Source organism: Hibiscus syriacus, unplaced genomic scaffold (genome assembly GCF_006381635.1).
Source record: "Hibiscus syriacus cultivar Baekdansim isolate YM2019G1 unplaced genomic scaffold, ASM638163v2 tig00110391_pilon, whole genome shotgun sequence".
Taxonomy (NCBI): domain Eukaryota; kingdom Viridiplantae; phylum Streptophyta; class Magnoliopsida; order Malvales; family Malvaceae; genus Hibiscus; species Hibiscus syriacus.
Window position 1 is genome coordinate 878,528 of NW_024062719.1, and position 13,485 is coordinate 892,012.

The 13,485-nt window shown below is 32.7% G+C and overlaps 1 protein-coding gene across 1 annotated transcript; it reads left to right on the forward strand.

The window, feature by feature from the left end:
* The first annotated feature begins 9,029 nt into the window (after positions 1–9,029).
* Positions 9,030–12,330, forward strand: LOC120123202 (kinetochore protein NDC80 homolog). The gene is made up of 4 exons (XM_039142141.1): positions 9,030–10,231; positions 10,740–10,986; positions 11,785–11,931; positions 12,018–12,330. Exons 1-4 carry the CDS (start codon positions 9,147–9,149, stop codon positions 12,243–12,245), a joined length of 1,707 nt encoding a protein of 568 aa, XP_038998072.1. The 5' UTR covers positions 9,030–9,146; the 3' UTR covers positions 12,246–12,330.
* Positions 12,331–13,485: the final 1,155 nt, after the last annotated feature.

Consider the following 13,485-nt stretch of genomic DNA (forward strand, 5'->3'; position numbering starts at 1 on the left):
ATCCCACTCATTCTTTTCCCTTATGTTACTCAGTTAGCATCTCGTTTATTTTCATTGACATTTGATGCTAACCAATTTATATATGCTTTTGCAATTGACCCATTAAATGCTAGGTGCTTGGGCTAGATGAGACTCCTGGTTGGTACTCCCGATGCACCGCACATTGTTCTTCTTCCGGCAACAAAATCATGAAGTGCACAGCCTCCTAGATTCCATCAAAACCAACCTTACCGAGATTCTCTCCTATCTTTGCCCCGAGACCTTATCGACGTAGACATGGTTGCGGCCGCAGTCGTCATTAATCGGGGAGTATTTTCACCCTCTCTCTTGTGCATTTTATTCTTTTGTTTATATTGGGACAATATGATTTAAGTGAAGGGTGAAATAAGAAATCAAATTAATTATTGCTTATTCTTTGTGATTGAAATTGAGCTTTTTCTTGATTTGAATTGTCGATAATCTTGGTTTCCTATCTTTTGTTTGATCTAATTTCCTTTTATTTTTTTATGAATTGATTCTTGTTCTTGTTGAATTTAGGATACATGATAGCATGGCATGACTAGTTTGTGTAAAATTTCTTGGTACTTCATGAATTCATTAATTGAATTGATTGCAAGACTTAGTAATTAAACCTTTCTTGTGAGTCTTTGAGCCTAACAAGCATCTTTTATTCTTGCTCTTTGTTTGATTGAGTGTGTCGAACTAGTTAATTACATTCTAGAACTTGTAGTGTAATGCTTGTTGAGACTACATCGATGATTATGATGCTTTAATGTGATAGGGGCATTAGGATTAAACCAATTTTTCTTTCCAAAAAATAACATACCTTTTTCTTTATTTTCCCTTAGTAAACCAATTTGAGCCTTACCCTTTTTTTGTTCACCTAATTCTTAACCCGAGCCTATTTCATTTTTATTTTCCCTTTTTGTCACCCTTTTCAGGTCAAGGTACATACAGAAAAAGGGGGAAAAGAGTGTCCGTAAAAAAAGAAAAAAAGAAAAAATATACAATGTTTGAACAGTACAGTTTGGTTCTAACAGTGCAACAGAAAATAATTGGTTTGGTTTGAATAGAAAAAAATAGTGTAGAAAATTCGAAACTGTTCGAATAGAAAAAAAATAGAAAATTCAAACAAAGTGCGAAAAGAAAAAAAGAGAAAAAAGAAAAAAAAAATTAAAGCTTCAATTGTTTCATCCTTCATTTCCTCTCTTTTTATTTGTATTTCCTTTAGAATAGAATTATGGATTATTGCATCATATTCATACTTAGTAGTAGAGATTAGATTTATCTACAAGCCTATATTAATGTGTTGATTAGTTTAGGACTGAGCAATTCGTTAACCCAAAACACTTTGAGCGGAATGAGTGAATCAAAATGAGGTCCTATGTCTTGAATCTTTGCAATTGACGGATGATTGGAATGCAATGATTTGTTTACATTTGATGCTTGTGCCTTGGTTGATTTATCTTAAATTTCTTCATTGGCTTGATTTAATTTGTTTAGAAATCTAGAAATTTTATGCAATAAGAAATGACAACTTGAGATTTTTGACATGAGAATTGAGGAATGCTTGAGGACAAGCATTGAATAAGTGAGGGGGAATTTGATTAGTGTTTAAATTAGTTAATATTTTGTTGATAATTACTCCTTAATTAGTCGAATTAAGTTGTTGATTTGGGCGTTTTCATTCATTTTTTATGCAAGGTAGCAGATTCTAGAAATGGTGCTAAAATAGATGAAATTCTACAACTTTTTATTTTCTAGAATCAAGGTCGGCGCATAAATTGGGGCATGACTACGTCTGGTGTGGTATCCAGTCAGCACCTTCTAGAAGGTTCAGTCAATATTTTCGTGGAGACATGAGACTCAGTCGCACATCCGAAGTTTCAAATCAAGATTATATTTTATTTTTAGGAATTATCTTTTATTTTTAGGATTATTTTTAATATTTTCCAAGAATTATATATTTGTCATTTCTGCGATATTTTTAGGGTTTTAGGAGAGTATAATACCCCATCGGGGTGAGTTGAAAAACATATCTCATCTCTCGAATTTTGTTCATTTCTTTAGTTTTTATACAATTACTTTTCTTTTACTTTCACTTTCTTTATTTTTCTTTACTTTTAAAATGATAAGTATGATTTTTATCATGCTTAGCTAAGTTTTCATAAGCCAAAGGCTTAAGCGATGACTCAATTATGATCGTGAGAATTGAAAAACACCTCATACCCTTCGAGTTATATTTTTAGTTTTTTGGAATCAAGGATTGGCAATCGACCATCATTTTATAAACAAAAACATTTTCTTTTCAAAAAGTGCACGTTGGATTGATTACAATTTCGATTAATAGATGTGAGAATGATTGGCTTGTAGCACATTGAACTTCCGTGAACACTTAGCGGTATTCCGTTAAGGGAAACTGAAATCGGTTCAATTCTCATTAATATGCTATAATTCGAGTCGGGTTTTTCCAAAACTAAAACGGAGTTGAGATTAACAAACGATTGACGTGGTTAGTCCACACAAGGAATGAGATCCAAAGATTGATTTGGATGATTGGTTAATTGAAAGAAAAACAAATTACAGAGGTTAGGCCCTGTAGACTATAACCGACATGAATCTGAAGCTAAAATCCTATTCAAGAATAAGTTAGAATTAAGGCAAAAGCTAAAGCTTGCGACTGATTTTTACCAATAGATTTTTCATACTTTCTTTAAATCACTCTATTTTCTATAGATTAAATTTACTTTCTTTATAAGCTATCAACAAATCTCCATCTTCTTTATTTATCTTGCAATTTTTGACCATATCACAAATCAAGAACTAAATTGTTGACAACTTCCTTAGTCCCTATGGATCGACCCTTACTCTCTATTACTATTTTTTCTATTTTACTATTTTGCGATTAAGGATATTTATTTGACATAGAAACGACACGTGTCAAGATGTATCTAGTATCAGAAACTAAAGATAAGAAACCATGTTTTTATATTCAAATATCAGAGTCTTACTTTTAAAATCAGAGAAAATATTTATGTGCATAAGGAACACATTAAAGGATTTAGATATTTTTTAGAGGCACATAGTAATTATCAAGAAGAGAAACATGAACTCCTACAAGTTGATTAGATTTCAAAAATGGGATCCCTATTAAAAAGGTTCGATTACTGACGGATCTAATCAGACATTTAGAATTTGATATTTTATGACCATTTAGGGTTGGAGTCCATTAGGATGGTGTTTAGAAACCTTTACATCAGAATTAATTAATTTAGATATACATGAGTGATTCAATTATTTGGGTAATCAGGGGCCTTTTCTAACATTACAATTCTTGAAGAATTCTTAGTAATTTAACCCAATAAGGGTAAATCAATGACTTATAACACTCAGAATTTATATCAATTTAGGATTTCGAGTCAACTCGAACTAAACAGATCTCGACATTGATATAGCTGTCAATTATCCAGACTGATATGCTTCATGAATATTCACTTCTTAATACTAACTGCACTAATTGAACTGATCACCTTCAAAAACATCATAGAACGAGTCTTAAGGAGACATAAATTTATCCTAATAGTATTTATTTGTTTCTGCATAGTAACAATATTCAAGGAAGAATGACATGCTTAGGTCGTGCTAAAAACCTTTAAAGGCAATACAACAATTAGGTTTATCGGCGTTTTTAAAATTTATCCAATGGTATTCACTTATTTCCAAGTTATAAGGGTACTTAGGTCATTTCAGTACTCGAGGTTATTTCGGTCATTTTGGTCATTTCAATCAATTCAGTATAAAAATGTACTTCAAACAAATTGGTCTTCAAATATTTTAGAAATCAGAATACTCATGCATGTTGTGATATCAAGGGTTAGAAATCTAATTATTAGGATTTTTATGCAGATTCAGAATTAAATAAGTGAACACTATTTTTAAAAGTCAAGAATCAATTCCTAGGTCATTTCCACTATTAAGGGAGATCCAAGTCCATTATTCATCTCAGAGGTATTTAGTCTTTGCATATATATTGCTCTGCATTACTTTCGGTAAATTAGTCTCCATGTGTTTATTTTGGAATCAAAATTCTAAGTCTTTTCATCTCAAAGGTCAAAATCGGTTATCGAGATTTTACTAAGCAAAACAAGCATTTAACATGTGCATCAATAGATTTATCGGATCAAAAATATCTTTCTAGGGTTATTTTCCACTTTCAGGGACAATCATTGTCTTTATATATCATAGGGTATTTTCGTAATTTCTTATCATAGTATTTTCGACATTTAACCTTTAATAAATTAATCTGAATTTACGGATCCTAAGATTAATTGATTTACTGATTAATCACTGAACTTGAAATTATTTCTTATTAGTCTTCTAGTTCCTTACACAATTTAATCGAGTCTTATTCAATCACTGCCTTTATATGAATTTAGTTCGTGTCCCGCAACAAATAACCTTACATAAATAACCTTATAATTGATCAATCATTTCCATTGCATTTACCAATTATCCGAGTTCTGTAAAGCATAAAAGGTAGTAGAATATTATCTCGATATCTGAGCAATCAATCGACCAATTAAACTCCATTCGGTTCCATTGAACTTGAATTTGACGTCCCATAAAGTCTCGAATACATAGCAAAACAAATTACGTCAAAATAGACCTTAATTGGAAAAACTATTCGATCAAAAGATAAAATGCTGAAAAATAGCTTATCAAGTTCGAATTTGGTGAAATGGACTTTGAATTCGGACTCAAAACGTCAAAAAACATAAAATATGTTTTTTTTAAAAATTTTATTTTTTAGTCAAAGTCGACGGTTAACGTGATCAAAGGTCAAAATCAACTTTGGGCATGTCAACGGCCAGACCATTTCGAGTTGACGCAAGACTCAATTCTGTCTGAGTTGACTCATACGCCTTCTAGAAAATTCTCGGAGGAGCAGTTCCCACGTGCATGGGTGTCATGTGCGACAGCGATGAGGTTGTTTTCGGCATACCAATTGCTCCAAATACATTACTACACCACAAGCAACCCAAATCAACACAAATAACCAGCCAATCCACGCTGAAATAATTCAAAAATGATCGAAAGCTTACCCTGGTGACATATGACGGAAACGACGATGGTGGAACGACCTACCAGTTGGGTTTTGCTCGGAACGACGCATGGAGTTCAATGTTAAAAGCGTTGATGCAAACGAAGATGTCAGAATCACTCTAAACAGTAGCGTCGATGAGGTTTCTAACAAATTTCAAATGGTTCTCCACCGCAAATGGCGAGGTCTCACAACGAGCTCTCGACGGGGTTTTGATCGTGGTTGCTTGGCTTTCACACTGGCACCAGTGGTGTACACCACGAACGACGGGAAAGGCTAACGGCAGTGAAGTGGTGACGTTAAAGTTTAAACGAAAATAGGGATTTTGGTTTGGCTTGATCATAATGAGGGGTTTGATTTGGAGATTTTAAAACTAGGTAACTTTAAGAGATATTTTCATTATTATATTTTTTAAACAGTACCAAGCCTACATGGTAGAGGTGTGGTTCTCCATGCTTTCTGACGTAAGTTGAATGAAAGAGAATTCTTGCTAATAGGTCGTTTGAATATGTGTTCATTCATAAAAAAAATAGGATCAGACCTAATTGTGTATTGATACTTGTTGGGTATAGAATAGATATGCTTTTCTTTTCTTTTTTGAGCCAAAATTTTCCCTTGTTACTAATGGAATATAACAAATATTAATCATTTCTCTAAAAGAATCACCTAAAAGGTTGATATTCCAATGTAATAAAGTTATATAATGTCTATTTTTCGTTGATAAAAGAGTATTTTTCATGAGTTTACCTTAGTATCGTGTTCATACTGTTATATTGAATGATCCAATTGCTTGTTTTCCTTTCATATAGTGAATTATGTATCAAGTTTAGATGGAAGTTTTGAGGTCAAAGAAAAATGGGTAAACCCGAGCCTAAGGCCTTGACTAGCTGGAAGTTTTTAAAACTAGCCTTTTGTTTTCAAAAACTCACAATTTGGTCCCATTTAATAATCGATTAAAAATTATAGAAAACAATTAAAAATTAGGGTGATGCAAATGTCACGTCATTGTACAAGTTATGTGCATTACTGTATCAGTAAAAAGCAAATTTTATATTTTAAGGTGAATACCCCCAACATTTTATTTTGCGAGAAATTTACGAGGACCTTAATGATCCCTGATCAAGATTCTTTTTTCCCCTGAATAAAGGCTTCACCTGAATAAAGGCTTCACAACTGAGGTCGCAAGAAGCAATTCAACAAACCGAAGAGGAAATTCAGATGCATGGTGGCCGATACGGTGTCTAAATATAAAGAAAACGTTGACTCCACAGTTTCTAAGACGAGGGTTAGTCTCCAGAAACCGCTGCGGCTGTATCCGATGCTTAAAGGGTTCATTGTCAACACAGTTCACTGTAGTGCCAATGCAAGTAAGTAGTATTAAACTGAAATTCTGCAGATTAATGATTGAGGTAAGTCTTTTCTCTTGTTGCTCAAACGACTGGCTTGTTTTTTTATAGCCGATTCACATAAATCATGACATTTTAGTTATTTTAAATTACAAATCCCATTTCATCCTTTTATGTACAGGTTTTGTTTTGACTAAAATGTTTGATGCCAGCCAGTGCTATTGGTGAGACTGGAATCTTGTAAAGTGATAATGAATACTCAATCAACTAAGTCAACTTATGTTGACTTTTCGGATACTATATAGAAAAATTGGTAAAAGATAAGGGTATTAATAAGGTTGTGAATGACAATAATTTGAGGTTCATTAATATATATATTAGTCACATACTTCTAATTTTTAATTTTTTTAAAAAATCGTGTAGTAAATAAAATGTTGTCGGTTTTTGAATCTTCTAATAATATTATGTAGTAGAGAAATCAAATTAAAAAGTTGAAATATATGTAAGTAGAAATCAAATTATATCAATTCAAAACGTTAGCAGAATAGAGGGGTTATAACTGTAATTAGGTTTATTTACTTTAAAATTTGGCTTATAATGTGTTCCTTACCTTTAAGAAAGTGAATGAAGCGACGCCGTTTGTGTTTAAATGGGTCCCGGTGGTCAGATGCATTTTTCAATTTTGAATTCCAATAAAATTACAAAGGGTAAACTACACATGAGACCACTAAGCTATTGTCAAAATCAATGTAACTAATGAACTTTCAATTGAATCACTCAGACCACCCAATTATTTAATTGATTCAATCAAACCACCGACCGTTAATTTTTAACAGAGGCGGTGACGTGTTCATTAATAAAATTGACATAATTATATATTTTTTCCTTAATATTTACATATTCTATCAATTTAGTCACTATTTTAATTCAATTAAATAAATTTAACTATCTAATTAGAATGTGACACGTCTTAATACATGATTGGAAATTTTTATTTATGAATTTTAAATTATTTAATTAAATATTTTTTCTATCCAATCAGGTGGTAACACGTGTCACCACCAATTAAAATAAAAATAAAGGGACAAACATGCTTGCAAGGAGAATCGAACCTGTGCCAATGGGAAAAAACTACCAGACGCCCAAACCATTGAACCAAAATTCAACAATGGTTTAAACTTACAACAAATTGTATTTTACTTGTAAAAGTTTGTTAATGATAAAACATTAAACAAATTATTTGTTTAAACAAATTATTATTTAAATTAATTGAATATGTTTTTTTGAATTAAAAATATTCAATTGTTATATAAATTAGAAAATTTTGGTTAATTCAAAAATTGACTGAATTAATCGAAATTTGTTCGGTTCGGTTAATAATTTTTAAATAAATTTTTGTTAGATTAATGGTTAAAGAAAAAATTCAGTTAATTCTGTTCAGTTAATAATTTTCAAATAATTTTTTATTCGATTAACGGTTAAAGAAAAAAATTTGGTTAATTAGGTTTGTTTAATCGAACCAAAATTTATTTGAACATTATTAACCGAATTGAATTAATTTGAAAATTATTAATCGAACCAAATTAACCGATTTTTTTAATTATTAACCGAATTAATCGAAGAAAAAATTTGGTTAGTTCGGTTCGGTTAATTGAACCAAAATTTATTTGAAAATTATTAACCGAACCGAATTAATTTGAAAATTATTAACCGAAGTGAATTAACCGTTTTTTTTAAATTATTAATTGAATTAATCGAAGCAAAAATTCTATTAATTCGGTTTAGTTAATCAAACCAAAATTTATTTGAAAATTATTAACTGAACCGAATTAATTTGAAAATTATTAACCGAACCGAATTAATCAAATTTTTTTCTTTAACCATTAATCTAATCAAAATTTATTTGAAAATTATTAACGGGACAAATTTCGGTTAATTCAGTCAATTTCTGAATTAATTAAAAAAATTTAAAATTTTCTAATTTATATAAAATTTGAATATTTTTAATTCAAAAAAACAGTTTACAATTAATTTAAATGATAATTTGTTTAATTTTTTTATCATTAACAAACTTTTACAAGTTAAATACAAATTGTTATAAATTTAAACCATTGGAAACCTTTGGCTTAATGGTACTTTACTCCCTTACCTTGGTTTGATTTCCCTTGCAAGCAAGTTTGTCTTTTTATTTTCATTTCAATTGGTGGTAACACATGTCTCCACCTGATTGAATAAAAAAATTATTTAATTAAACAATTTAAAATTCATAAATAAAATCTTCCAATCATAAATTGACATGTGTTACATTCTAATTGGATAGTTAAATTTATTTAATTAAATTAAAATAGTGACTAAATTGATAGAATATATAAATATTAAGGACCAAATATATAATTATGCTAATTTTATTAACAAACACATCACCACCTCTTTAAAAATTAACGGTCGGTAGCTTGATTGAATTAATTAAATAGTTAGATGGTCTGATTGATTCAATTAAAAGTTAGGTGGTCACATTGATTTTTAACCATAATTTAATATTTTCTTGTGTAGTTTACCCAATTACAAAAGGCTCCAAACAACTATTGAGCGGGAAAATGTAAAGCTGAACGGTGAGAATTCCCATAAACACAAGACAGATCTAAAACTTAAGGAAACTAAAAATTCAAACACCCGCCGGCGCCTTGACGGATAAAAAAATGAGGCCCACCGCACGCGGCCGCAACACTGACTCCTTCCATCCACCGGCGTCACAACAATCGCGTGATTCCGATGCCAGTTTTGCCAGTAGCCGGCCATCTTCAGTTGCTATGGGCCGCGCCGTCTCGGCCTCCGAGCCCTACGCCGACCGCTCGTTCCAAGCGGCGACCATCCGTTCTATCAACGTTTTCTTCTCCTCCCACTCAATTCCTCCTATGTCCACCAAACACTCTCAAGCACCATCCGCTAAAGAGCTCTTAAATATTCTCACCTCCCTTCTTTCTCTTCTTGGTTTCCCTTGCACCAAACTCGAAGATGACCTAGGGTTTCTACTGAAATCTCTTAATTGCCCCTTCAAATTCAACAAATCCACCCTCCGTGCCCCTAATACTCCCCACAATTGGCCTAATTGGCTTGGTATCATTCACTGGCTGGTCCAACTTGCAATCTACTATGAAAATTTATATCAGAACTCCACATCTTCTTTTGCTCAAAACAATAGCATGACTGAATATGCTTTGGAATGTTATACACGGTTTATACGAGGGGAGGATGATGTAGTGGAGGTTTTGGATAAGGAGTTCGTGGAGAAGCTTGAGAAGGAGAGGGAAAATGTGGTGGAGAACTGCAGGGCTTTGGAGAAGAGTGTTGGAGAACTGGAGGCTCAAGCCGAGCGGTTAAGGACCGGGCCAACGGAGAGGGAAAAGCTAGAGAAGGAAAAGAATGTGTTGGAAGAAGATGTAAAGAAGTTTCAGGCGATGATTGCTGAGTTTACAGGGAGGGTTGCTGCATTGGAGAAGATGTTGGAGGAGAAGCATAAGGAGTTGAATACGAAGGAAGAGGAGAGGAATCGGATTTGTGAGGAGACTGAGGAGCTTAAGAATAGAGTGGAGTTGCAAACTTTTAATGCTAGAGATGTGGAGAGGATGAAGAGGGAGATGCAGGCTGTGGAGAAGGAAATTGTGGACGCAGAGGTTGCGAGAAATTCCTGGGAGGACAAGTCTTGGGATCTTGATTCTGCTATAGCGCAGAAGTTTAAAGAGCTTATGGCACTTGCAATGGAATGCAACCAAGCAATTAGGAGGTTTCCTGGGCTTTTACTTTGATATCTTTATCCTGTGTTTTATATTTACATTTCTCATGATTTTTTTTGACATCTTGCTTATGCATTTGATCTGGATTTTGGTTTTCTACTACTAATAAGTTCAAACTATGGATTAGTGAATCCTTCCTTGAGGTGAAAAATGGAATTTAAATGCAATTGTTTTAGTCATAGCTGCTGAAAGTTAAGGTAATGGAAACTGGTTTTCAGTGTATTGCGAAGTTTATTTTGGGTTTTAAGAAATCAATGCACTTGTTTTAAGAGCTTTTCTGCCCTTTTGCCCATGGGTTTTGGATGAGTTTCTTTCCTCCTTTCTGCTCTAGATCTTGTCTCTGACTCTGTTCTGTGAAGTCTATGTTAAGATTCTGAATTTGTGTTTTCTGTTTTGTTCATTATTTTGGTATGCCTGGATTTGTTATTCAGTACGTTTTCCACTTGTGAGTTGGTAAACAATTAATAGTGAGGGTCTCATTTTTCTTTGTGGTTTTAGGTTAAAGCTTGGTAATGATTTCCAGTATGTGTTGAACGCCAAAGGTTCATCACCCGCTGAGGTGATGGGGATTGACTACAAAGCTACACTTAAGCCTGAGCTCGAAAGCTATGCTGACAAAATAAGGGAGAGTTCTAAGAGAAAGTTTGAAGACTTGATCGTCCTTCAACAACAATCAAAAGAAATGGCTGCCACAATTGAGGACAAGAAAACCACTATTGCTACACTTCAATCCCGTATTGATGAAGTAAGTAATTTTAAATCAGGTCTGCTCAGTACAATAGCATTATAGCAGTATACTGATATGATCATTTTGTTCGAGTCCTTTTTGGTGCATGTCATGACCAGCTTGTATATATGTCAGGATTTTGATCCGTTCACCAAGTTTTCTTTCTTACCACAAAGCCTTTGTTTAATTTGACCTTTATGAAGATTGAAATTCTATAGCCATACTTTTTGGGGCATATAGCCATATAACTTCATGCTCAAAGTTATTATGCTTGATGGCTCAGTCTCCTCTCTCTTGATATATGAAATCACTTAAATTATCCCTGACAGTAGCGTGATGATCCATATCTTTATTTTGCTACTTTGAGGTATCTAAGCTTGTAAGCAGTGCAAGATGATAAATGTATTAATTTCCACATCCTATAACCCGTTTTTGTTGTTTAATTGGGATAAAATGTTCAGTTTTTGCGGAAATATGATGAACACAAGAAAAAACCATAGCTTTCCTGGAAGTTCTTGTTGCATTCCTCAAAAGGCATCCGACCACTGAATATCCCAGATCCAAGAATTTATCAATCTTGAAACAGAACTTTCAGGGTGACTCTATTCCATCTTGACCTTTTGTTCTTCCATTAACCTTCATTCCCAGAGATATCTCTTATATTTTTGCCCTTTTTATCGCAAATAATTGTGTGCATTCTATTTCATTGGTGCTAATGCTGAAAATACAAATAAAACTTGCCAGTAATGCTCAATCCCATATATTGTAAAGGGCCATTTTTTTAAGTTAACCTCCTATATTAATCGTTCTTGTCAGGTCGAAGCCCAAATAAATTTATGCAAGAAGAAAATGCAGGAAAGTGATCATAGAAATAATGCTGAAGCCAAGAAAATGGTTGAGGATGTCCAATTTGAAGCTCATAATTTAGATATTGCAGAAAGAGAAGCAGCAGAGATTCAAAAGGTAGGCCTTTTTATTGATATTTTGCTTCCTTGGCTATAAATAAATAGATATCCGCCATCAAATTTTCTATTTTTCCTTTAATGAAGGCTTCTCAACTGAGGTTGCAAGAAACAATTCAACAAACCGAAGAGGAAATCCAGATGCATGCACGTCAACTCTTTATGGTGGTTGATTCGGTGTCGAAATATAAAGAACATGTTGAATCGAAAATTTCGGAGATGAGGATTAGTCTCTCCGAAACTGCTGTCGTGGTATCGGAGGCTTATAAGGGTTCATTGTCAGAACAGATCACTGGTGGTGCCAGTGCAAGGTAGTGGTAAGAAGCTGATAATCAGTGATCCTATGATTAAGGTTAGTCTTTTCTCTTGTTGCTCAAACAACTAGTTTGCTTCTCGCAGCTGATTCACATAAATTATACTGTTATTTGTTTTAAGTTGCATTTTCCATCCTTTTTTTGTAAAGGTTTTGGGTTGATTAAACGTTTGATGTTTCTTTTTGCTAGTTCTTTATATGTAACCCTTGTTCATATAGGGATGGACATGACTTAAATTCGATGGTTTCGATTTGACCCGACTATAAGATTGATTTTTTGTTGTTGAAAATTTAGACTGTCGGTCAAATTCAGATTTAGCTGATAAACATTCGACTTGACCTAAGATAATAATATAATTATTCTTTAAATATTTAGGGATAATTATAATAATATTCATCTCTCTATTTTTTCAATTAAATTTTTATTTGCCTAATAAAATTTAATTAAATTTAACATCGAGTGAAACTCCCTAAGTTCATGTTAGTTTGAATGTTGCGTGAAATGATATGATACTTGGGTTGAATTCAAGTGAGTCAAACTCTAATTTTACTAGATCCATTCTCATTCTTATGTTCATATAGTATTAATTATTTATATTATAGATTGATAAAAGATTTAGGTTTAATACATAAATGTCTAAATTACACATTGAAATATAATTTAGTGTCTAAATAATTTTTTGTTAAAAATAGGTATTAATGTTTTTTCTATTATATTTTTAGGTGTCTATCGTTATTTTTTTTGTAATATGAAAAATATATTTTTATATAAAAATAAAAACAATTAAATTAAAAAAAAAAACTCTTTCCCTCACCGTCCCCTTCCCCCGTTTTCCTCTCCTCTCCTGTCTTGTTCACCCCCCATCCCCACCTTATTGTACAATTTCTTCAAATCTTGCAAATCACCTTTGCAAATTGTGGAACGGTTTAAATGGCCCTACATCATTTGCAAATTACACGATCGACGATGGGCTTATGAGATTATGGTTAGAAATTTGGGGTTTAAGTTTAGAGATTTATGTTTTGGGATTTATGAATTTGAGGGGATTTAGATAATAGTAAGAGGGGAGGTTGGCAGTGGAGGTCCGACGATCGGTGGGTGATCGTTTGGTGGTGGTGAAGGCGGTTGGTTGGCTATGTTGGTAACGTGGGTTGGGGTCTGTTTTATAATTTATGAAAAAAAATGGATTTTCTTTTAAATCAATAATATTATTTTATAAAAAAATAAAAAGATTTAAAAAA